Consider the following 26,816-nt stretch of genomic DNA (forward strand, 5'->3'; position numbering starts at 1 on the left):
TGCTAGAAGTGTGTAAGGCTGGGCAGTGGTGGCACACGCCTTTAATCCCAGCACTTGGGAGGCAGAGGCAGGCGGATTTCTGAGTTCGAGGCCAGCCTGGTCTACAGAGTGAGTAGAGCAAGAACAGAATCGACCAAGGACAAAGTCAACTTGGGAACGAACATTCCAGCATATCAGGGCCAGGTGGAGAAACAAGTCCAGTAAAAGCCAGAGAAACCACATCAGAGGCTCATCACAAAGAAACAGGGCCACAGAAACCAAGTTTGGGCTGTATTACTAACGAGGAAGCTGGATGGTGTAAGGAACTAGACAGGAGTCATTTTAATGGAGGGGCAAGTGTGCAGTGAGTTAGGGAAGAGATGAGAAGAGAGGAGAGACAGATTAAAGAGTATGAAGAGAACTCCCACCTGTGGAGACGGTGAGCCAAGGGTCCTTGGCATGCTTTTTGACTTCATTAAAGAAGGCTGGTGGTGCCAGGCGGTGGTAGTGCATGGCTATACTCCCAGCTCTCTCAAGGCAGAGGCAGGCAGATCTCTGTGAGTTCGAGACTAGCCCAGTCTACATAGTCAGAGTTTCAGGACAGCCAGGGCTAACTAGAGAGACCCAGTCTCAAAAAACAAAACATAACATAACAAAAATAAATAAATAAAAACAAACAAAGAGGGAAGAGAGAAAGGAAGAAAAAGATACGAAGTCTAGTGGAGGGAGGGAGAGTGGCAAGGCCTCAGACGGAAGGGGGAATCATGGAGTGAGGTCTGGAGGGCACTGGAAAGCAAGGGGTCTGGAGCAGGAATAGAGATGGCTAGTGAGAGAGGGGACCCCAGTCAGCAGAGGATAGCTAGTGAGTGAGAGAGGGGGACCCCAGTTGACAGAGAATGGCTCTGAGAAGGGAACCCCAGTCTGCAGTTCTGAGAGAGGTGGAGGAATACAGACACAGTAATTCATTCTGAAGAAAACAGATTTTAGGAAGATGAAAAGAAGCAGCAATGGACAAGGTAGAGAGACAAGTATTAAAAAAAAAAGGACAGGGTCTGGATCAGGGTCTCCATGGGGAAAGGAGTGATGATTCCGAGGACCCACAGCATTCCCAAGGCAACTGTTGGTGCCATCTCTCTCTAAGCCTGAAATAACTGTCAATCTTCATAAATGCTTCTAGAGAAGAACAAATCATCGGAAAGAACCAACAGTCAGTGCTAATATTCTACAAACAGGTGCCCGCATCACAGGCCTCAGCTGCTAGGCAGGGCTCAAGGGCAGGCAGGGTACCATTCTGGGATGAAAGTAACATTTTAGGCAGACAAATCGCAGTTTATTGGGAATCATGTGACTTCAAGATGTTAGAGTTCTGGGGTCAGTGGTAGCACTAGGGTTTGTAGAAGTTTCGGTGACAACCTCTACCAAAGGAATTTACTTCATGATCCCCCAACCATGTTGATGAGAAAGTTGGGGTTCCAGAAACTAAAAGACCATTCTTGGGCCTTCATTTCTCAGCCAGAAGTTGGCCTCTAAGCAAATGAGAGCAAACTGGCCACCCTTCTGCTGAGATCCTCGGCCGGGTGAAGGGGAGAAGCCCAGAGCAGACGGGATAAGGAATCAAGCAGAGGGACCAACAGTCACTCAATATGATGAGTAGAACCTCATTTGGCCAATGATGAAGCCTCGGTTGAGGCAGACTACTCAGGCCTGAAACCCCTTCCATGGCACTTCTGATGGGTCCATCGTTGCCAGGCATGCACACAGTCAGCTTTACTCTGAAAAGCTCATTTCTACAAGTCAATGGTCAGGAAAACCTCAGCTTTTCTTCAACAGCACAAGGAGCTAAAGTCTTGGTGGGTAGGACCAGGAAGGGAAAAATTCCTTCTCTGTGTGTTCTAGAGTTATTCTAAAGCTATGCTTCAAGCTCGGATTAAGACCACAGGATCTCAGGATCCCTGCCTCTTTCTAGGCACCTTTGAGTAGATCTCAAAGGGCCAAACACAACCCCAGCCTGAGGAAACAGGACATCACCCATCCCAGTCTGCAAACCCTAAATATTCATAACTGTAGATGAAACCAGCAGCCCCTGAGATGCCTGCACAGATAAACAAGCAGTCACCTGAGATTCTAGGTACCTGCCACTCTTAGCTCAGCCGTTACTCCCACCACACACACACACACACACACACACACACACACACACACACACCTCCTCTGAAACCCTCTCCGTAGAGTTCACTGTGGTATTTACTATTATGCTGTGCCTTGTTTGTTTACATTTTTCTTTCTAGCCCAATTATATTTGGGACTTCTTTATTAAATAGATGGTGGAATCTAGCACCCAACACATATAGAAAGAGTTGGTCTGAAATGAGAGAGAACTAAGCTGAGTTGAGTTGAACCAAAATGACTGTCAGAGACACAGAGTAGTAATTTCCTCAGCTCTCCAGCCACAATGCCCCCACCCTCCAACAAGGTCCTCATTGCTTCTTGTGGAACAGAGCTGGGGCTGGTTCATTGCTGGGTTCAGCCATGACCTGCATGGGCTGGTTGTTTAGGGCAGCCTCGCGCATCTTGTGGTACATGAATTCATTTTGGCGGAACATGCGCAGTTCCATCTCTGTCTGCATCCGCATGGCCTGTGGGATACAGATACAGCACTTATAAAACAAGTCCCCAAGACACAATCCTGACAAATCTTTGGATAAATGACCCCTGGTCAGTAAAATACAACTCTATGCCTTCAGAAACATGGAGGGGGGCACTATTGTGAACTGATGGTGTAGCCGTATGCCTCACATCATACAGAGGGGGTTGGACCCATGAGACAGTAGCCCAAGAGTCGTTTTCAGCAGAAAATGGTTTTCACTATCAGCTGAGGACTTGGATCTGAACCCTGGATCTGGAACTCTGTGGCTGTAGGACCTCAACAAAGTGACTTGACCACTTCAGCCCCCTGTTTCACCATCCAAAAGACGAAGAGATTTCCCTGTACTTTACAGCGGGTTGGGAAGATTATAGTGTACAACACAGAACAAAGTCCTTGTATCCCACCTATCCGCTCAGAGAGTATTCAGAAACAGCCATGTTCAGAGGCCCAGGTCACTATGGTAAGACTGACAGAGATTCTGCCATTGACAAGCTTAATACACTAGATACAAAATTAGCCATCTCTGGCCTTAACATCAAACCACTGGATAACTATAGACAGAGAACTTCCCTCTTTGGGGCTTCTGTTTCCACACAGTAATCAAGGGGGTGGGCTAAGTCATGTTTCTTTTTGGTCTAGCTGGCTATAGACCTCCACAAAGCAAAGTCAAGGTGAACCAGGACTCCCATCTTGAGAGATCTTCTAACAAGACAGAGACTGTTCACCTCCACTATGCTATTTACCTCTAAGTCTTTGGTGATAGGGTGGGAGGGTCCATGGGTCACCAGGAGAATAGCATAGGCTTTGCAGATCATCCCATGCCCCACTTCGATGTGACCAGCATGCCAGTTGGTCAGCCCTGCCCGCATCACAGCCATGCCCAGCTGGGCATTGTTATGGTGGTAGAGTTTCCTGCAGAGGCACAGAAAGTAATCATGACTCATTATCACAACCTTTACATCTGCACAGCACAGAATAACTCCTAATGTACGCTGGTGGTTATCATTATCATCTTGACACAATCTAACATCACATGGGATAAGAGTCTCAATGGAGGCATGGGTATGTTTGTGGGCAACTGTCTTGAGGGCCTGTGGATAGCACCATTCCCTGAGCTGAGGGTCCAGTACTTTGTACAAGTGGAGAGGACAGACTGAGAGCAAGCTTGCATGCATGCATTCCTTCATTCCTTTCTGCTCTTGAGTGTGGGTGTGCTGTGACCTCAGCTTCCCAGCAATGATGGATTGTAACCTGGAATTAGAAACTCAAATAAACTCTTTCTCTTCTAAGCTGCTTCTCTCAGAGTATTCTGTCACTGCAGACAGAAATGACATCAAAACCAATACTCTTATGAATCAGGTCCATTTAGACTTCCACCTAGAGCTGTAAGGTACCAGCTGCTTGTCGAAGGGTATTGAAATACATAGAGCTAACTAATGCTCTACACAGTGAGGTCAGGAGAGTTGGGAATCTGACCTGGCACGAAGTCAATGCTTCATGGACAAAGAAGGCCACAGATGTACTCTGAGCCTGAGCCTAGGGAGCCAGGTACCATCTGGAGCACCCCCAGTTCTCTGGGGAACATGAAAAGAAGCTCACAGTGGGGAATATAACTTTAATGTCCGGCACTATATTTTCTTCTCCTAGCAGGGCTCCTTCCTAGCATGCTGACAGTTTACCTGCATTTTTAATGAGTAGCATCCTCTAAAGAAAAGCTTTCTTATGACAAGTTAATCATCTGACCAGAAACACAAATTCCTACGATAATATGAACACAGAAGGCAAGAGCATTGGTGGGAGGGAATAAAGCAACATATTATAATTTATAAGAAAGAATGGTCTCTCTCGTCATAGCAGAGGTGTAAAACTTATGCATACATGTATGTATATATCTGTACAATATTATTTATGTATATATATATATATATGTCTACTTATATAAAGATATATACAATGTAAATAAATATATTACTATGGTTTGGATAAGTGTCCATGCCCAAGACCTATGCATCAAATATTGGTCATAGGTTATTAAAGAGAGAATAAAAAACAATTTTCCAAGCACTTAAAATAAAGCTTCACTTGGGAAAATCAAAGGCAGAAGGCATGGCTCAAGTGACAAGTAAGGAATGTATACGCAAGCAAACCAGAGATGACAACTGGGCTTCATCTGAGGACCAGGTCTGACACCATTATTTGATCAGTACTACTTGGAACAACATGATTAAAAGGTTCATTTGTAAGGGGAAGCATGACCATGTCCATGGCCTACGGCCGCTGCCATTTGTGGGTATAAACGGAACAGTCAAATGTGTGCCATCTCTTTGGCATCCCCGGAACAGGGGGTTTCTGGGAGACTGCCCGAGACTTAGGACCATCGCATACATGTAGCCATCCACCATCCTCCTGGCATAATGTGAGGCTTCCTCAAAGGCCTGGAGGTAGGAGAGGACCTCTGACACAATGCTCAGCAGCCGAAGCACATACAGGTTGGTGTCAGCAAACACTGGTTCCTGCTTCTCCAGGCACTCCCGACACAGCTTCACAACCTGGAGGGAGACACGGCTTCATTCATCAGTGCTGTACCAGAGTATGTCTTAACTGACAGACGGAACATCAAGACAACACTAGACTCACTCTTTGAAACCTGGTGAAACATAAAAACAAGGTTTGTGGCTTGAATTAACAAAATGGTCTGCATGGCTAAGATGTAGGCATGGGAAAGGATAGTTGGGACATAAAGATGACACAACAAAGAGAGAAATTTTCAGTCAGTAGACAGCAGAGCTGTGGAAACTACATATATAAGCATGTGTGTATATCTACATACATACTAAACTTGTATATATCTTGTATATATATATACGTGTGTGTGTGTGTGTGTGTGTGTGTGAGAGAGAGAGAGAGAGAGTATACACAAAATAAATGTACTGATATGGTTTAGGTAAGTGCCCACCCCTAAAACCTATGTATTCAAGGCTTAGTCATCAGCCTGTGATGTTATTAGGGGGTAGAAGTGAAAGGAGAAGAAGCCAGAGGAATGGAGCCCATGGAACAACACTCCACCTCTTAATGTGGCTCTTGTCACAGATTCCCTACCATGCATAACACTTAACTCTCATGGCTTCCTCCCATCTGACAGAACTTAGGGGCTAAGGAGAGAGTGCCTTACACTGGTCACCCTAGTAAAGGTTCATACATGTGCAGTGGGTGAATCAGTAAAAGAGAAGAAGGGAGAGAAGGCAAACGAAGTAGCCATGAAGTAAAATTAACTACCATATTAACACACCCTAGTGACATCCACACCTGGCCCATCCAAGATGCATAATGATGCATAAAAGCCACTGACTCGCGGTGCCTCTGTTCCATTTCAGAATGGATAGATCCCAGCTTAAAGGACAAGACACAAACTTCCAACACGTTGCTGAGACCAGCTTCTCAGGTGTGACGGTATATGCTGTGATTCCCATACTCAGGAGGATGAGAGTTGAAGGCCAGCCTATATTACACACAAAGACCTTGTTTCCAAAACCAACCCATCAATAGCTCTGCAGACCACTTGGCTGCACACTGAAAACGCATGGAGGCTATGAAACCGTGATGCCTAGATGCCTCTAGCAGAGACTTTTAGAGAAAGCATCCTGGTTGGAGGAGACGATTACATGGATGATTATAGCATACAACCAGAGGAGAAGCCATGAGGCTTTAGGAGCCAAGGTTGAATGCCCAGTGTGCAGCGAGAGGGTGTAAGAGGCATATATTCAATGATGGAAAAGCAGGCATGCCACTCTCAGAGTCTACTCTTCCATTTCTGATGCCACATGAGCTGTCACAGGCATTCCCCCCCCCAACCCCTAACACATGGATCCAGCAGCTTTTGCTCTCCTGGGCCAGATCTCATTGGGTTCAGCAGTCATGGAGAATATGTCCTTAATGGGTCCTAAGACAGAAGAGCATGAAGAGAAACGGCCTTCCAGGAGTGCAGCCTGTTCAGTGGTCTCCCTTTTCTCTCCGAGTACCTCCCTCCCTGTCCACCCTCTTCCCCATTACTATCCTGTATTAAAAGTGCTCTCACCTCATGATACAAACCCTCGGATCGAGCCTTGTCTATTTTTTCCAGAGTATCCTTCGAGAATTGTATCATCTCCTTCACCACTTCCTGGGAGGGCTGGGAAAGAGGGGGACATCCAGTTTGAGATCACCTCACAGAGCAGCCCATTTTATCTCTGAGTACCAGAAGGCTGGAAACGTAGTTCCATGGTAGAGCACTTGCCTTGCATAAGGCCCAAGGCTCAATCCCACTACTACCAAAAAAGAAACAAAAGTAAACTCTCTTCAAGTATCTGTCATCTTTGACACTCACCGTAATGAATCCATTCACCGTAACGCAGGATCAGAGCCCTCTGAATTCTGAATGTCTCGTTTCTCCAAGTGTGCTAAAGACCCCTGTGCCTTTGCCAACTGCTTCTTTATGCTTCTTTTTCTCACTTTCTTAATTTAGAATTTTTTGGGTTTTGAGGATTTTACACATGAGACATGTATTACATCATTTCTATCCCTTTTTCCTACTTCCCATGTTCTTCCCATCTCTCCCATGTTCCCCCACACCCCTCAATGCTCCTCACACACATGCTTGCATACACTTGTGGGCACATGCGTGTACACACACACACACGTTAAGGATGACCACTTGACTTGAATAACTTACCAGGAAGCTCATCCCTGAAGAAAATTGATTCCCCCTCTCTCTGCAGCCATTGACGACCTGCAGCTTTCCACTTAGGGGTGGGGCGGTGTAAGAGCTCCCCTGTTCACACTGGCTTATTGACTACTGTGCTTATTCAGGTCTTGCTTAGGCAACCACTTTGCTGAGGTTTCACGGGTGTGGCTTCCCTGCAGTGTCTAGAACCGCTATCTCACATCGGGCATCCTGGTCCTCTCTCTTACAATCTTTCTGTCCCCCCTTTCTGTAATTTCCCCTGAACCTTGGGTGTAGGGACCACACTGTGGGTATATCAGTTGGAATTGGTCACTCTATGGTCACTTATCCTGTGCATTTTGACCAGTTGTGGACCTTGGTCATAGACTGTGCAAAAAGAAGCTTCTTTGATGAGGAGTGAGAGCCACACTTATCTATGAATAAAAGCATCAATATTTAGAATACAGTTAGAAGTTTTACTGGTTTAGGAAAGTAGTAGATTCTCTGCTGGGCTCTGTGACCTGCAGCAATGGGTAGTTGACTAGATTTACAGTGCTAGGCAAGAATTCTTGTCCCGCTTGGGCCTTAAGTGCAATTAGACATCTGTTGTTTACTGCCAAGATAAAGTTGTCACTCTTGCTGGCCAGCTGTGGCTTTTAGGCTCTAGTGTAGGTAGAGCTACCAGTTCTTCTTCCTTGGAAGGTTGCACAGCAACCATGAGAGCCGGTCCTCAGGAAGGAAGCTTATAGCTCAGTCCTCCAGGTCCTGTCTCTAGTGTGTGATGTCTTCTGCAGAGGGTCTTACTTTCAAGTCCTGGGGAAGCAACCAAGGGCAATGGTAGTGGCCTAGATTATTCTGGGGTCTATTGGACATCCCTGATCAACAACTGAAAGGGAGGTTTCCTATACCTAGCACTGGAGTTTTTGTTAGACAGTCTACAGTTTTATTTTTTATTTTATTTTATTTTATTTTATTTTGCTTTTTTGGAGAGAGGAGCATTACCACACAAAATTGCATAGATCTATTTAAACTACATACACACACATACACATGCACACGTGCTCATACATTTTAAATATGAATTTTTGAATAGGCTTATGCAACCTGAGATAGGCCTTTTTTCCCATTTATCTCTCTCTCTCTCTCTCTCTCTCTCTCTCTCTCTCTCTCTCTCTCTCTCTCTCTCTTTCTCCCTTCTTCCCCCTCTGTGTGTGTGTGTGTGTGTGTGTGTGTGTGTGTGTGTAGGTCAGAAGTGGGGGCATTGGATTCCAGGGAGTTGGAGTCACAGGCAGTTGTGAGCTTCCTGCCCAACAAAGATGCTAGGAATGAAACTCAAGTCTTCTGGAAGAGCACCAAGCATTCTTACCCACTGAGCCACCTCTCCAGCCCTCTCTTCACACTCTGGTGACTAAGGCTTAGAACCTTGATACCACCTTGTCGTTGGCTGTCTGGCTCACTGTTGGGCTTTGGATCCAAGAGCAGAACTCGACACTGACTCCCTCACCTGCGGTCTCTAGAATTTTGGGCTTGGATGCTGTTGTCTAAAATTCTTTGCTTCAAGTCAACCACATAGTTCACAGACAGGCCTTGTGTTTATGTCTTCATCTGAGTCACTGATTTAAAAACACAGAAGCCAGCTGTGGTGGTGCTTGCCTGTAGCCCCTGAACCTAGGAGGCCGAGAGCAAGAGGATCAGGGGTCCAAGATCAGTCTCAACTACAAGAGATCCTGTCTCAAGAAACCAATAAAATAAAATTACTAATTATTACCCAGAACAGGAGTAAAACCTGAGGACCTGATACAAGAATCATATTCCAGTGGCCACTGGCGCTTACTAAGAGGACTCTTATGGTCACAGTCATTGAGACCCTTCTACGTGTCTTAGCATGTAGCCATCAGTTATTTCTCTTGATCAAAGGAAAAGTGTGAGAGACTTTATCAGCTCTTTCTGAACACTGGACTCATCTGGCTTCCTATATCAGATAGACTAAGTAGTCTAGTGATCTGGCCAAAGCCTATTACACTAGGTTTTGGTATATGAGGTAAGAAAGCACTATAGCTACAAAACCAGTTCCCACCAAGACAGCATTATTTTTTGAAGGGGGTGTGCCAATGTCTCCAAGTCCACAGAGATAAGAGGGGCTACAGAAGGGCAGGGCTACCCCAGAAGGTGAGCAGCCCCTCTGCCTCGGACGGAGTATGAAGAATGTTTGTTCTTGGCTTTGGAAAAGCAGCCTTGAAGGCTAGAAAGAGACAAAGAGAAACCCAACTGGGCCAAACAGAAAGCATCCAGAGGTACAGCTGAGGAAAGTGTTACATATTCTGTTTTTATTATCTCATTTTAAACTCTTTGCTTGCATTTCCTAGAGGTTACTGTGCATATATGAAGGGTGGATGGAGAACTTCTGGTGCTGATTGACCAAGGGGCTGTCTACCAGCCTCTCATAAAATGTTTTAAGAAGGAAAACAGCTGAGCTTGACCTGATGGCTGTCCTGTGGTTACTGGCCTTGGGAGGCTGAGTGGGTGAATCAGGATTCAGGTTCTCCTTGGCTACACAGCAAGTGCAGGCCAGCCTGGGCTTTGTGAGACACTGTCTCATACATTGTGATGACACTGTACATAGTTCAAGCTGAGGGAAACACTGTTAAATTCTTCTAACTTTCCATTTTACAGAAGGGAAATGAGGCACCAAAGGAAGAGACACGCCCAAGCTCAAGCATTCAGGGTCATACCTGGACTGGAAAACAGGCCTTCTCATTTTTTCTTTTTTCCTTTCCCCCCTTAATACATTACAATGGCTTAAAAAGAAAGAAGACAAAAATGACAGGTGTGTGCCTAGCAGGGCACACACCTGCAGTCGCGGCACTTGGGAGGGAGGCTGACACGGAGGATGGGGAGTTAGAAACCAGGATGAGCTAAAGAATTAGTTTAAGACCAGCAGGCCTGTAACTCAAATTAATTCATTAAAAAACTATAAAAGTGCACTTAATCTTTCCTGTCCAAATATTTAAGTTGAGCTACTTTTATTTTGAGTTCATATATTTGCTTTAATAAAGAACCCAATTTAAGAGGCCAGCAAGATGGCTCAGTGGGTAAAAACACTTGCCACTAAACCTGGCAACCTGAATTTAATTCCTGAGAATCACATGGTAGGAGAACCAACTCCCACAAATTGTCCTCTGATCTCCACATGCACACATGCACGCGCGCACACACACACACACACAAAGGCCGTTTTTGTTTTGTTTTGAAGGTTGTTTGTTTTTGAGATATGGTCTCTCTATAAAGTACCTCTGGCTGCTCTGGAACTCACTGTGTAGAACACACTGTAGACCAATCTAGTATCAAACTCATAGAGATCAACCTACTTCTATTTCCCTGAAATTAAAGGCATGCCCCACCACACCCGGCCAATAAATGTAATTTTAAATGTTTTAAAATAGAAAGCCCAACTTAGTGTCTAAAAAAAATACTTGAAAGATTTTGCTTTGAATCTAGTTAGGTTCAAACAGAAAACATTATTCTTTTCTCAGAGACATGTCAACCTGAGAGACATCAGCATTTATCACCACTAGCAATTTATCTATCGTGACGGAGCAGGACCTAAGACCACCATCACCTTCTGAACTGTGGAAACACACCCAAATGTATATAAAGACTTAAACTACTAAGTGTTGTAGGATTTTGAAAGGAAGAAAAAGGATCTTGTCTACTTACCAAAACAAAACAAAACAAAAACAAACAAAAAAAAAAAACAAAACCCATAATCCTTAGCCCAAACTATTTTATCTCCTGCATAGGCCGATCGACTATCTACTAAATGTCTCTACCCCATGCTTCACTGACCAACTGGTCACAACTTCCTTCTATTTCTTTCTGCGAGGATACTGAGTGTGCTTGCATGCCAAAGTGCGTGTGCATGTCTCTTGAGTTTCATAACATGGTAAGAAGACATGGTGTTATGAATTGAATGCCACCCTCTCAAAATCATATATATGTTGAAGTCCTAAACCCAAAGAGAAGCCCAACTTGCAGGTGGCATCCTTGCAGATACAATTACCTAAGATGAGTCGTGGTGAATGAAGTAGGGTTTATCTCTAACCCCACATGACTGGTGACCTCATTTTTAAAAAAAGGCGGGGGGCACCAACAAGCAAAGAGGAAGATGATGTAGAGAGACTCTGGGAGAAGACAGCCTTCTACCTGCTCAGGAGAAACATCCAGTATAGATCCTTCCCAAATAGCCTGTTGGTGGATGGGTGGTGGGCCTCTGGCTCTCAGAACTGTAGGACTGGCTACGAAGGTTTAACCCATCCAGTTTGGGTCATCTGCTGCAGCAACTCCAGCAGTCTAAGATATGTACATGGCATCTTTGGGCCCCTTACCTTGTTTTCCTGAGGAACAGATCTCACTGCAGAGCTGCATACAGACACCTGCTTCGTGCATATGAATGGTTTAGGTGTTGCTTTCCTGTATTTCCCTGTGTATTGATTTGAGGTTTTGTTTTTTCCTCCTCTCACTATTTTATTGTTTTTTAACAGCACCACTGCAGTCTATCTTTAGCTGTGTATCTTATAGCAATCATGTGACTGTCTCTTCTGGGTAGATTCTTAGAAGTAGAACTTCTTGGTGAAAATGTTTATATGATACAATAAGAATACAGATAAGTTACTGGCCAGAAGCCCGTGGGTGAGGGGGGAGGGACACTGGGGTGTGGACGATGTTTTCTCAACCTCAGTGAGCACGTGCACCAGTAGGTAATGGAGCCACGAGACAGATCATGTGACCGGAACCCTGGAATTCACCTAGCACCTCTGCTCTGACTAGGAACACATTTCCTCCTATACACAGGATTCAGAGGGCGGTCAGAATTTCATGTCCGTGTTCTCACAGACACTAGTGGAGTAGCAGTTATAGAGAAGTATTTAGCGATCTTCTTGCATACATCGACTGAGACCTCCTTACTGGGGAAAGAGGAAGCCTTGAAGATATTTTTACCACTATGACGTGATAGCCAGTTATGTTGTACACTGAGCTTTCCCCCCTTGACAGAATGACAGAATATTTCCTCTAATCACAGTTACAGAAAACGGCCTGAGCCTTTTGACAGAGTTCTCCCAACAGTGAGAACAGCGTCCCTGTGCCTGTGCTGGCCCACCCTCCGCCCCTGTGTACTCCAAGGGAGGAAATGGATGAGCAGGAATTTGTATCTTGTCTGGTTTCTGCTTCTTGTTTATACTGCTATGTAAGTGTCTAAACATTTCACTCGCATTTTTGCCGTTTGGCTTTAACTGGCTACTCTGGCCCCTGATAGCTCAGCTCTCTCCCAGCTCAGCTGAGCTCCTGGCATCCCCTTGGCAAGCCTGTCCCATCTCCATAGTACCCATCTCTGCACAACAAGGAAAACCATAGCAATCCCTTTGCCTGTCGGCTTTTGGTCTGAAGTTCTCCACGTTACTTAACCTGTACAGGCTCAGGGTGGGGAACTGAATCCTGCTGAGTACCTTGTGCCAGGCCTTTTATACAGATCACCTTGTCCAATGTTCATAATAACCATGTAGTCAGGCCATTGTTATCCTTTCACAGGGAAGATGGCTTCTTCAGGTGTCCCCCATTGTCAGCTGTGACCCGCCTGCCCCGCTCTTATCTCTATGCCACGCCATCCCTCAAGGCTGCTAACCCCACCCTTGCCCAGCTCCTGGGAAGGCAGCCTCGGACCGTGAAGCAGGGTTGTGAGTACCTTGGGGTCTTCCTTCACTGCCAGGAAGAGGTCATCCTTCAGTCCCTTCTGGCAGTGCTCACAGGAGCAGTCAAAGTAGTACTGCTTCTTCAGCTGCTGCCTGCGTTCTTCGCTGAGGTGCAGGAAGTCGATGTAGGACACCGTCAGCTCCTCGCCTTCTGAGATCTTGCCCAGGGCCCGGAGTTCAATCCTGAAGCCAAACAAGAGAGAGTCAACAGAACCCTGGGCTGCTCAGCAGCCCAGCGTCAATGACAACAGCCTCCATTAAGGCTCTGAGAAAATGCCTGTTCCCTCCAGAAAGGTCACAACCTAAGCAGAGTTGTCATTCTCATCCGGTGTCACATCTGCTCCATTCTGTTACTGTTTCTGGAATTGGTTCAGACAGAAACCCCATAAAGAACCAGGCTGGTCTTAAAGCCCTATACAGATTCTATGCCCACGGTTTTATATACTCAGCTACTGATCAGCTGTCACAGGATAGGAATAATAATGAAGAGAAAACAAGAAAAGATCCAAAAGTCATTTCCTTAGTTTGAAGACCACACCCTCTGTGACATACACGGGAAGCTGCCGCCATCTTGGCCCATTCTGTGCTAAACCTTTTAAGCTCCCTTGTACTTCATGCTTAGGTTCAATGGCTCAGGCCTGCATTACGTAGAGAACGTGTGCTCACTGGAGACACTAAAGGCAATCCGAATATAAAAGGACCGGGGCTGTTAGTCTGACTCACTTTCCTGTTTGTTGCAAGATGGTGCTAACTGTTCATTAACAACAGTACTTTTATTTTTTTTATTGCCTCTCAATCTAGGAGAGGTCCTTAGTTACTCAGAAAACTACCCACCTCACTGTATAATAATATAGAAGTGAAAAGAGCCCCTGACAGCTATCCAGCTATACCATCACAGCGCCACTTAGATATGCACCTCTCAACCATGCCTCTCCACCACAGTCAGACTTGGGGGGGGGGGGGGAGAAGAAGAGGGAAGAGGAGGGGAAGAAGGAAGAGCAGGAGGAGGAGAGAGAGGAGGAGGAGGAGGAGAAGTAGCAAGGCTTATAAGCTCAGTCCTCAGTTACATTCCTGTAGCCCCGGGAGCCTGGAGTTTCACTGCCCAGGTAGGAAGCGGCAGAAAACAGCAGACTGGGCGGAAACTCTTGGTCATCACTCCTAGAAAGATTGTCAAGAGCCATGTGAAAAGCGAGATCCTAGCACCCCAGAAAGGTCCAAGGGCACCCCCTTCCTGGTCTTCTTTGAAGATAAAGAAGCAAATGCTGAGAGACAGGGAGATGCCGGGCCCCACTACCTGGACTGACTACTTAAGGTTCCAAAGCCTTTTGTGTGAGTGGAGGATGGGCAGGGAGTGTGGCTCAGAAGAAGACTGCTGGGCGCTTACGGAGACCCGGCTCAGCTCCCAGCACTGATGTCAGGGACGGGGAGAGAACGAATGTGTATAAACCCAACCAAACGGTGCCCTGGACAGCCCAAATGCTGTTCTCTCTCCTTTGTTCCCCTTGAAAGGGGCAGGAAGGAAGGACAGGGGCACTTTTCATATTCTTCCTTATAAGATACAGTTAAACTCCATATTGTAGAAAGGAATCTGCATGTACATGTTACTGATAACTCAACACTGGTTTGTTCTGAGGTAGCTATTACCAACACACGCATACACACACACACACACACACACACATGGATGCACGCACGCACGTGGGTACACGGATGCACGCACGCACACATGTGGGTACGCACACAAACATACACAGCCCAGATGCCCACTGAACGACACAAGGTCAGTAATACTGGCACACTAAGTAGACCCAGTATTTCATGAAGTGCCTTGGCCCAGACACGCACAGAATGAGGTAAGAGTGCTAGGAATTATCACACAGACACTGTGAGTCTCAGAGGCGTGGCTGACTGAGCTCCAGGATGACTGACCTTCTGTGTCCCTCACTCCTACATTATAATCTGCCCGTAGAGGTGACATGGAAGGCAGCTGTTTCTGAAGATGCAGTCTGCTGCCTCCGCAGACCATCTGTTCTCTGGATAGAGCAGTTTAAAATGTTAATCCTGGTGGTGCCAGGCAGCTGGAACTCTGGCAGTCCAGGGACACTTCCCAGTTTTCTCCAAAGGGTGTAGCTGAAGTGACAGAGACAAATGGAGGGGGCAGGTGAACACATGTGATCCTGCTCACTACTCTCTGAGAAGCCTGGTGTTTCCAACCTGTAGAGCACCCACCTAAAAGGCTGCCTACATGAAAGAAGTAAGTCATTTCCCTCCAAATCCCAGTGGGAGGCAGGCCAAGGTTAGAATTTAGGTATCCTTTGTACCCTTCAGACTGGCAGCTCATGCTTTCAGCTGCCTCCTGGGTCTGTGATAGATACACGGGGAAGGGCCTTATTTATATGGCTCCACTAATGTTCTAAAATGTCCTATGTGAGCTTCACCTGGGCTGTGAGGACAGTGGATGACTAGTGCCCTGGAAGAATTCCTCTGCTGAGCTACATCTCCAGCCTCCATATTCTATGTTCTGGGCATATTTTGGGGACTATGTATTCTCCGGTAGACCCTTTACAGAGATGGCCACCATAGTGATGTGGCCATAGCATGATGCAGTGCGATTCAGTGGCAGATTGGTTGGTATTTTCAGAAAGTCCCCTACCTATATAAGACCTCAGGTATACTGGATTATTTAAATAGTGGGGGGAAATCAAAACCAAAGTGAGTGTGGTGGTACATGCTGTGAACCCAACACTCTTGAGGATTATGAGTTTGAGGTCAGCCTGGGCTATATCGAAGTCCAGGGCCAGCCTGGGTTATTCAGTAACCCCCTATATCGAGAGAGAGAGAGAGAGAGAGAGAGAGAGAGAGAGAGAGAGAGAGAGAGAGAGAGAGAAAGGAGCTGGGGCAGAGAAGAAAAGGAGGAGGAGAAAAATGACAAGGGGGAAAAGGGGAGGAAAGGTAGAAGGAGAGGTGACAGAGAGGGAGGAAAAGGGGAGATTCCAAAAATGAATTAATGTCACTTAAATATAAAAATATGCCTATAACCTCAGCTACTCCAAAGACTAAAGCAGTAAGTTCAAGGCCTACCTGGACAACAGAGCTCACAGCAAGACTAAACAAACTAGTGATGATCTCAAAATAAAAAACAGAAAGGGGGCTGGGGATTTAGCTCAGTGGTAGACTGCTTGTCTGACACCTCAGGCCTTGGGTTCAATCCCTAGGACTGGAAAGAAGAAAAGAGAAGAGGAGTAGAGGTGAGGGGTGGTGGAGGAGAGAATCCGTAGGTCCTCACCCCATATGACACTACAAATGCTTCTGAATACATATCCGGGTATGTCCCAATAAATTCGTGGTATGTTGAAAACACTATAAGCGTCTAATGTGCTGAGCATCATGGCGTAGCTTTGCCTGCCTTAACCGTGCTCAGAACACGTTCAATAGGGAAAATGAGTCAGCACGAGTCAGCACAAAGCCCGTTTTATAGTGAAGGGACAAATGTCTCCCATAGTTCATTTATCACTGTCCTAAAGGTGAGAAATGTCATGGTTATATCTTTACATGTTTGTTATTACCAACAAACATAAACACTGTTAAGTAAAACCTCCATAAATTAGGAACTGTCTATACTCAGGATCAGGGATTAAGAGATGAACAGTGATTAAAATAATCACTGCAGGAGCCAAGAATTGAGAGCTCATCCCTGCTCCTTCCTCTACCCAGCTTCTTTGGCTAAATCTGATTTACCCAAGACCCAGACCCCTTCTACCTCCAATAGTCTACCGTTCTGTAGTGAAGCTAACCAAAGTGCAAGCAAGCAGCACATCCAAGTGTTTGTTGCAGACGTTAGGAGCAAAGCCAGAACCATATAGACTTAGAACCAGGGAGGTCCTGAGAGCCGCTTTTTTCAATGTTGTTTATTTGATATTTTTGTTTTGTTTGATTTAAAACAAGTCTTACATAGCCCAGGCTGTCTTTTTGTCTTTTTGTCTTTTTGTCTTTTTGTCTTTTTGTCTTTTTGTCTTTTGTACCCAGGGATGGTTGGAAATCCAGATTTTCCTGCCCTACAGCCCTACTGCCCAAGTTATGTGCCTTTGACCTTCGTTCGCAACACAGGTTTGGAATCCCAGCCCAGGACATGGGGTGAGCTATCCAAAGTCACAAGCACTACACACTGACACAGATATACCAACCATTCCTGCCCTCGCTGCAAAGCTCAAATTTTGGAATACAACATTTTGCTTTAAATCCACTGGAAGCCCAGATTTTAAGCCAGACCAGGTAAAAGACCTGTGTAGTCATCATTAAGAAAAGCCCAGGGGATATGGAATTTTGGATGACCTAAATTTGTGTTTCCTGGCCATGGTCTTATTGCTTTTAAAATTGCTGTGGTGTTTTGAATGGACAGTTACTATGCCACAACATGAAAAGGATCCACCTTTCACCAGAGGAATCACCTGCACCGTGGTGTAGATGTGGTCCTACTGAGTACAGATGATCTGGTGTTGCTCCTGATGCTTCTTATGCTTAAAAGCCATCTTATAGTGAAGACAAACTAAGCCCGTTCCTGTTTGTGTCTAAACCTGTTTCCCCTCCTGTAACCTTAACTACAAATAGTTTTGTCGTGCCTGTCCAGGAATGGCAATCACATCTTTGTTTCAAAAAGTTATTTATAGCTATTGTGCAACCCTACCGTTGTTTCAAAAGGTCACATGACCACCTATGACCGCCTTGATATGACTGCCTGTTGCTATACTTACCTTGTTATGTTCCTTGCAACCAAGTCTTTGCTTCAGGAGGGACTAACTTGTTTTTTTATGCTCTGTTCCTGTGACCCTGCCTGTTTTGCCTGACAAATCTTCTCATGAGCAAGTCCCCTACCCCTGAGCTATAAAAGCCTTGTCTTCCTCATATCCAGTGCTGGCCTCGCCAGCCCTACCTTAGCAGGAAGCAGCCCATGGACACGATTTTTTTTTAAAGCTTGCTTTACTTACTTGCTTGCTTTAATTAATTTGGCCACAATGATTTGAGTCAGTGTCTCTCTTCTCTCATCTTTGGAATTAACAGTTTGAGTGCTACTAACATTAAAGACAGATATTTCCTAGACCCATCCATATTCTGCCCCTGGGTCAGATGTAGTAACATATGGTTTTACTGAGGGGCATCTTCATAAAACCTGATTCCCCCTTGTAACCGGGATGGCAAATATAAGATATTCCAGATACAGTCCTATCTCTCAATCCACTCTCAGACTGTTAGAAAAATGGACCCTAAGGATATGGAAGTTTCTATGGGAAAAGGGAAGGGCCAGAGAGAGAACTTGTCTCCTGGAAAGAGATTTCACATACTTCTAACAACTTACAGGATGAGAATGAAACCTGATAATGATGCCTCAGCGGGGAGCATAACTGCACCTTGACCATGACTGTTGTGATGTACACATATCATGACTGTTCAGATGTGTGTAAATCCCTGTCCCTCTATATGTTTGTCTTCTGGACCTTAAAGATGGGCCTGAGGGATTTGCTCATTCCCCTGTTCTCCTCTCTCCAGCTTCCCAATGTGACATGAATTAATAAAGCTTTTTCTGCTTTCCCCTTTTAATTTGTCTCTTTTGATTGACTTCTTGTGGAAGGTGGCCAGACCTGACTTGGTACAAGTTACCTACTAGAAAGCAGCCTGGGACACAATAAAGACAACACACACACACACACACACACACACACACACACACACACACACACTATCCCCTCAGCTATTTAAAGAGGGGGAGAGACCTTGAGTGTACATGACTCCATCTTTTGTGTTATTAAGTCTTCCACACAGCTTAAGGAAATGGAGAGACTTTTTTTTCCCTAAACTGGGAACATCTACTTTCATGCAATTGTGTCTATCTATGATAATTGGTTTTGTATATTTTTGTCTTCATATGCTGCTGTGTCAAAAAATTGTAACAAATTGTGCAAACTTTACTTCTTTTTAAAAATTCATTTTTGTTATATGCTAAAATTATTTTTTGTCATGCCCAACTAAAGTGCATGTGCAGAATAAATTGAAATGTTGTGATCATACAGCAAGACCTGATAAATATATACTACTTTATAAATGTAAGTATTCTAAACATCTTACAACCTGTTGAAATGGCATCTGGGAATCTTGAATGTTTCATAAACCTTTTTTGATAGATACATAGATTTTGATAAAGATTTCCCTCCAAAACAAATTCTAAATATATCATTTTTATCCCATTCATATAATGGGTAATATAAAAATCATATGATTTCTTCAAAATAGCTTCAAAGAACTGTTAAATGTAAGTTTTTTATTACAGTTGGACTATATACAAATTAATAAATTCATATCTTCACAAATACATGTCTTCTAAAAATCTCTATGCTGTTTCCTTTTTGTAATAAGGGTTATAGAAAATGTAATCCTGACAAACAGTAATGCTTAAAATCTTGGTTTATTAAAATACATCTTATGTCTGATTACTTATATGGACTACACATGGTTACGGTTTGTTTATTTTATATAATGTACTTAATGCCAAATTGGCTTATAAGTAAACGCTCATGTAAACTAGAGTTGTTAACTTGGTTGAACTTCATTTTGGTTCATAGTTAAACTAAAAATTTAAGAAACAGAATAATGATAAAAGACAAAAAGTATTTAATCAATGTGACCACATAGATAAAACAAATAGAGTTGCCCCAAATTAACATGAGTTTTAAAATTTATGAACTTTAAATCTGACTAGAGAGATGACCCAGGAGTTAAGAGCACTGGCTGCTTTTCCATGGGACCCGGGTTCACCTCTCAGCACCCACAACTGGTTCACAACATGGGTCACAGCTGTCTCTAACCCCAGTCCCAGGAGATCTGACGCCCTCTTCTGGCCTCTGTGGGTACTGCAGGCACATGGTACATAGACATCGCATGCTAAGCATCCCGACACACAAAAATAATAAACAAATAAAAAAATTAAATCTGTTTTTGAAGAAGAAGACCACATAAAAAATTCTGGTCAAGATCTCTCTTTGATCTCCATCCCAATTCTTGTTCTTCTACACTGTTTCTATCGCTTGAAAATACAAATTAACTTAGATGATTACGGACTGCAGGGTACATTTCTTCTAGGAGACAATTGTATCAGTTTAGTATCTCTGAAGACACTAAACTCTTTATTCCCAAGACTAAGAGAATAACTTATGTCTATGCTTTTAGATATGCTTTGTTTCTACGTAAGTATATGTTGTACACACGCACACACACACACACACATTTTAAGGATTTTAAGGATATTTTTGGCCATGCTGCCTCTTTAAAAACAAATGCATAAACAAACAAATTTTTCAAGATCTGTACTATAGCCAAACCAACATAAGAAAAAAAAAGCTTAAAAAATTATTATTTTTAAAACCTAATTTAAAGTTTACACAGACATCCTAGAGTATTTTTTTTGTTTTGGTTTGGTTTTTGGTTTTTTGAAACAGGGTTTCTCTGTGTAGCCCTGGCTGTCCTGGAACTCACTCTGTAGACCAGGCTGGCCTCAAACTCAGAAATCTGCCAGCCTCTGCCTCCCGAGTGGTGGGATCAAAGGCATGCGCCACCACCGCCCGGCTACATCCTAGAGTTTACAGATCGCCTTACTATAGTACATCATAATGATAGACCTAAAAATTATGCATCTATAATTTTTATTTAACAAAATAATAATAAAGTTATAAATGCCAAACTTTATCCTGCCCTGGACACCTTATCCTACATTTGATGCCTCATAACCACAAATAAAAAGTAAATGCTTTTTCTAACAACAAAATCTATTTCAAGTTACGTGTTAAAATAACTTGAATTTTTAACAAGTAATTAAATTTGGTTAAGAAAACAGTGAATGTACTTTACCTATGTTTATAACTGTGAGATATCTAAGATATCATGTTTTCTGTGTTTTACACATAACCTCCTTAGATTTCATTTAAAATTACTTCATTAAAATTGTTTTCTAAATGTTTTAATAATAATGTATGTTGTAAAAGGTTGTCTTAAAATTAATTATAGTTGTAATCGAGTTAAAAAAAACAATATAAAAGTTTATTTAAAAGTTTTTAAACTAATTCAGTACCCTGAGATGAAATTAATGCTTGATTTTCTACAATATTCTCTTAAGGTTTGATTTGTTCTTAGTATCCTTTTGCTACACAGACATTTAATATATGTGATTTAATATGTTTTCTCACTGGACAGAGCCTTTGCTTTTGAATCATAGCTTTTAGTGTGTGTGTGTGTGTGTGTGTGTGTGTGTGTGTGTGTGTAAAATCTGTTTAGAGAGTTATGCCTATTTAGAATATTCCTAACTTACAAAGTGATTATGAAACGTATTTTGATGGACAAATATTTAAATTGGTTTATAAAATGTTGAAAACCAGGCAACTCAAGGCTTTGTCAGAGCCCCGATGAAAAAGACAAGAGAACCTAGTTCTGTGTCCTTGCCAAGGGCAGGCCTAGTGAGGCACAGTCTAGGGCTGGAACCAGAGCCTCAAAGGAGTGAAAGGAGTGAAAGGTTCTGTCTCTCAGAACTGACTTTTCTCCTGAAGAGACTGGAGTTATCAGTCTCAAGGCTGCTGTGTGCTGGGTCTGTGATGCCCTTGAGATACCTTGTGTTCTCCTTGTGCAACACTGCTTGATTAGCTTCCTGCTGACTCTGTCCTATTTTTCTCCAACAAATTGTATGCAAGATTATGTACTTCTGCTGGGCAGTGGTGGCGCACGCCTTCAATCCCACCACTTGGGAGGCAGAGGCAGGCCGATTTCTGAGTTCGAGGCCAGCCTGGTCTACAGAGTGAGTTCCAGGACAGCCAGAACTACACAGAGAAACCCTGTCTTGAAAAAACAAAACAAACAAACAAACAAAAAGATTATGTACTTCTCAATAAACCTTCTTGGAATAAAAGATAGCTTATGCTAGACCACCTGACCCCAGCTTCCTGTCTTCTTTATCCCCCATCTTCTGGTCCTCCCCACTAGGACTCTCTCATTGAGAAATGACAGTGGATCCAGGTCAATACAATTTATCTAGCAGATAAACAAATAATGCATAATATTGTTTAAAAAAAAGTTAACTTTAATAATTAAAAATCAAAATTAGTTATAGAGTCTCCAAATAAAGAAAACCCCAAATGATTCTATCAACTGAAAGAAAAGAAGACATCGCATCAAAGACTCCATTCTGATGTAAAGATCAGGGCTATATCCAGGACCTTCTAACTCACTCCTGGGAGACAGCATCTGAGAGCACATTAATGAAGACTTCAAGGTGCTGTCCACCAACGAGCGAGTGTTCCAAGTCACTAAACATTTCTCTAACTTTTTATGTTTCTTATTCACTGTGTAATTAGACGTTAGAAATTGCTTATGAAATCCATTATTTTATGTGGTAGATTTCTAACTGATAAAATAATACTAATTTTAGTTTCAATGAAGTTAAAACATTGTGTCCTTTCATTTGATCATGTTTTTGTTATGACTATTTGCTTACCCTAAATCCTACCTTATTAAAACTTAATATCTGAAAGATTAAAGTATTTTCATTGTGTTTATAAATACATTTATATTATAAATATAAATATATTTTCTCATTGTTCAATATTTAGTTTTTAAATTAAATGTTCACTCCCTTTACTCTAGCTAGAGATATCCAAAAATTTGGGTTAACTCTTCTTATCTGAATTATAATAAGGACATCAGTTCCTAATAACAACAACATTCATAATAGTTTAAGCACTGATGTTTATTGATTTAATTAATATCCAAAATGTCCTATAGTACAAATAACCAGTATTAAAAATTAATTAAACAATATTTACCTTTTTACTAATAAAAAAGGAAATAATACTATAGCAACTCATTTGAAAGTCCCATTTCTAAAAATTTAAGTGTAAGATGATTAATAGAATAAAAATAACTGTAAATACAGGGGAGCAATGTAGTCAGTCTCTCTCTCTCTCTCTCTCTCTCTCTCCTTTTTTTTTTTTTTTTTTTTTTTTCGAGACAGGGTTTCTCTGTGTAGCTCTGGCTGTCCTGGAACTCACTCTGTAGACCAGGCTGGCCTCGAACTCAGAAATCGGCCTGCCTCTGCCTCCCAAGTGCTGGGATTAAAGGCGTGCACCACCACGACCCGGCCAGTCTCTTTATTTGTTTTGGTTTTTTTGTTTTGTTTTGTTTTGTTTTTTTCGAGACAGGGTTTCTCTGTGTAGCCCTGGCTGTCCTGGAACTCACTCTGTAGACCAGGCTGGCCTCGAACTCAGAAATCCACCTGCCTCTGCCTCCCAAGTGCTGGGATTAAAGGCGTGTGCCACCACCGCCCGGCCAGTCTCTTTAAAATATGTAAATTTTGGTTATTTTAGAAATTTTTTTCAAATATTACCTTCAGAGGTTTCTTTCTTAGTGGCCTTTACCAGGTAGCCCTCTGTCCTGAGGACTGCCGTCCTGCCTACTCAGCCTGGTTTATATCAGATCCTAGGGATGAGCCTTCCTAGCTATGAGAGACCTGATAATATTTAATAAATCGTATGCTGCCCACACATGTACAAAACGTGATACTTGGCCAGAAAGGGGAGCTGTGAACAAAAACTCCTGAAAAGAAACTGTGTCTACATAGGTTGACTGACTGGTTAGCACTTCAGTCTGCAAGGTTTGAATGTTGCCGTTCCAGAGGCCAGTCACCTGGTCTTAGGCTAGTTCTAACCCTCCAAACCAGCCATCCCTTGCCTGCTTCTATGTCAGTGCTAACAAGAATCAAGAACTTAGCAGACTATTAGTTTTTACCAACCGAAAAGCGAATGATGACATCTTGAGCCTATTGAAAAACTTCCCCCAGTCGTGTTGTTCCTGCCTCTCTGACGTACCTATCAATGTATTTTAAACTTGCCTCGTTTTATGACTTTCTTTGTTCTGTGACATAATATAAAAAAATAAAATAAAAAACCTTCATAAAACTCCTACCATAGTGGAACATGGAATTTAGGGCAACCTAAATCTACGTTCCTGGGCCATGATCACTCAAAATGGCTCCAAAATAAGTATCTCTTGTTTCTTTAAAAACAAAATGCTTTAAGAAAACCGTTACCCAAGCCACATGTTCATAGTTTTAATCGGTAAAACGTACACAATGAATACATATTTACCAAAAATATCACAGCTGTGGGTGCTGTTAGCTTGGGTGAGAAGCTGAGTCTACAACAAGCACGCGATTCTTTGGTAGGTTAGTAATAAGCGTTATTATTTCACGGCAAGCGGAGTGTAAGGAGCCAGTGTGCTTTGGGGCTGAAATGACTGCAAGGTTCACACTTTGAGATAAAGTAGAGAAGTAAGGAGTGACAGGGAGAGAAGACAGCAAACAAAATAAAACCAAGGTTAAGTGAAAGGTGGGCTGGCAAGGAGGAAGTTGTGGACTCAAGGACAGGAAAAATTGTCATTCGGCGAAGCATTGCAGGGCATGACACACAGCAGCAGCCAAGGAGTCCGTAAAGGCTGTTCCCAGGAAGCCAGGCAAGTGAGGGAGATGGGTCAGACAAACATGGACGTGTGAGAAGACTGACCCACCTCATCTGCGTGTGAAACATGGATTTCACTGCCTCATGACTGAAAGACAAAACAGACACCCACAAGGAAATCAATACCACTGCAGCCCAAAAGAGCATAGCATTCTGGGCTCATGCAATCAGGGCATTGACAGTGACAACCAACCCCCTCCCTTCTAGCTGAGCCCCCCTGCCTGGAACAGCGAAAGCACACTGGAACAGGGTTACAGATGCAGTCACAGAGGGATTCGCTGTTCAACAACGGACTTCCTTTCCCAGGTCCTCAGTGTCCACTTAGCATACAACAGTGAGATTGTTGCAAGACAGGGCAATTGAGAAGAGAGTGCCGAGAAATGTAGGAATGATTTTACTGTCCCAGTGACAAGCAGGATGCATAAATAAACATAGCCTCTTTGGACGACTCTCTTGGAGAGAGTTCTGAATTGCATATGTAGAGCTTACTTATGGTTGTGGTTAAAACTGGGCCATTAATACCATGTCCAGGGTTATTTCTAGTGCAGTAGGCAGATAGGCAGTGACTGTAATGGCCTCCTCTCTTGCACAAAAGCCAACAGTTCCAGGGAACACATGACCACTCACAATTAGTAGATACAAAGAAGCTACAGCAGACACCAGAGATGCCCTGAAGCATGAGTCCTAGGTTCATTAACCATTACACAGTCACAGTAGGGGCCTTGGGTCACCAGCATTTACAGAAGGGCATCTAGAAGTTGTGCATGGCTAAACTTAGTCAACCAGGCTAAACCTGGGTAACACATACTCTAAAAAGATTCCATGACATCTAGGTCAATTGTCCCTAGAGGCTTAGACACAGGAATACAACACGCTAGAAAACATTGTTCTAACAGTTCAGAATAAGCTTTCCTGATCTCTGTCATCTTTCTCAACTGCTTTAGATGCTGGAGTGAGAAACAGAAAAGAAATAAGGACTCATGGTCTTGGCTCTGTTGCCATTTCAACCTGGATCTCAGCTGAGACCCAGAAACCACTGTCTCTGGCTTCAAGGACGTTTTAAGGAGAAAGCTGATGGTTGATGGCTCAAAGCTGGCTTTCATCTGTCATGAGAGACCATCTTTATGAGTAAAGACAATGCATGTTGTTCAGGCTTCTTTCCCCCAGGCCGACCTCGCACCATCAGGCTCCAGGCTGTTGACTGATCCCATTCCTTTTGCGCCCCACTCCCAAGATCCCAGGGTTTGCCCACGTGTCTTTGATCTGTGCCTTCCTGGGGGCAAAGGGCTGAACCCTGAGGACTGCGTCACCCAGGTTCCTTTGCTCTTTGGCCTCTGGGTGAGGTTGGCCGAGCAGAAGAGAACAAAGTTGAAGTTGTTAGCCCATAATTCCAGCAGTGGCTAACTTCTGTGCAGGTGCAGTTGTATGGCACAGCTCAGTGGAAGGAGCCTTATCATGGCTCAGGTGGCCACTAACTGCAGCAAGGACTTTCTCTGCTTGGCCTGCTAAATCTAGGAATGATTTGTGTGCTCAGCCCTGGACACCCCACCAGCCCTCACCTGATCCTTCCCACATCCTGCCCACACACCTGTAAACTGTCCTGTCATTAAATTCTGTTTGACTCTACTCCTCTGAACGTGCTTTCCATCTTACAGAAGCTTAGCAAGCACAGGCTACTGCCCTGTCCTTTGTTTGATGCTTTAGCTCTAGGTGAGTAATCCAGAGCTCAGGTTTTAGAACAGTAGTTAATGATTTATCTAATACATCTAGGCAAACTTAAAGATTCAGAAATGGACCGGGTAGAAATCTTCAACGTCTGCCTCAGTTCCTTCCTCTCCTCTCAGTCTAGAGTAAAACTCTCCAGTTACTAAACATTGGCTGTCCACAGAAATTCAAGTTTGTAAGTTTGACTTTGGTTGAAATCAAGTGGAAAACTGTCCAATCCCTATTGCACAAGTTCCGAGAAAGAGGCACTCACTTGCCATTGTTGAATATGACAGTGCAGTTTGGCCAGCAGTCATGGTTCACCAGGCCCAGGTTGGGGAAGATGCCCACGCCCACTGCCTGCAGCCCTCTCTGGTCACTGAGAGTGAAACCATTGCAGTTGATCTACCCAGAGGACAAGAGAAAAGATTCAGTCAAAAGACACAGACCCAGTACAGAATATCACCCTAGATGTTGAAAAAGTTTGAAAACTA

At 43.6% G+C, this 26,816-nt stretch overlaps 1 protein-coding gene across 2 annotated transcripts in view; it reads right to left on the reverse strand.

The window, feature by feature from the left end:
* Positions 1-299: 299 nt before the first annotated feature.
* The window catches only part of Smyd1 (SET and MYND domain containing 1), a 48,166-nt gene continuing 21,649 nt past the window's right edge, over positions 300-26,816 (reverse strand). Inside the window, exons 4-10 of one of the 2 annotated variants that reach the window (XM_034511799.2) lie at positions 26,597-26,727; positions 24,668-24,706; positions 13,066-13,255; positions 6,702-6,794; positions 5,012-5,175; positions 3,370-3,538; positions 300-2,615 (exon numbers count right to left, since the gene is read on the reverse strand). In XM_034511799.2, coding sequence (XP_034367690.1) covers positions 2,457-2,615; positions 3,370-3,538; positions 5,012-5,175; positions 6,702-6,794; positions 13,066-13,255; positions 24,668-24,706; positions 26,597-26,727 — 945 coding nt within the window. In that variant the 3' untranslated portion in view covers positions 300-2,456. The remainder of the gene's footprint in view (positions 2,616-3,369; positions 3,539-5,011; positions 5,176-6,701; positions 6,795-13,065; positions 13,256-24,667; positions 24,707-26,596; positions 26,728-26,816) is intronic. The other variant, XM_034511800.2, reaches the window with a different exon arrangement.

The sequence above is a fragment of the Arvicanthis niloticus genome, chromosome 9 (genome assembly GCF_011762505.2).
Source record: "Arvicanthis niloticus isolate mArvNil1 chromosome 9, mArvNil1.pat.X, whole genome shotgun sequence".
Taxonomy (NCBI): domain Eukaryota; kingdom Metazoa; phylum Chordata; class Mammalia; order Rodentia; family Muridae; genus Arvicanthis; species Arvicanthis niloticus.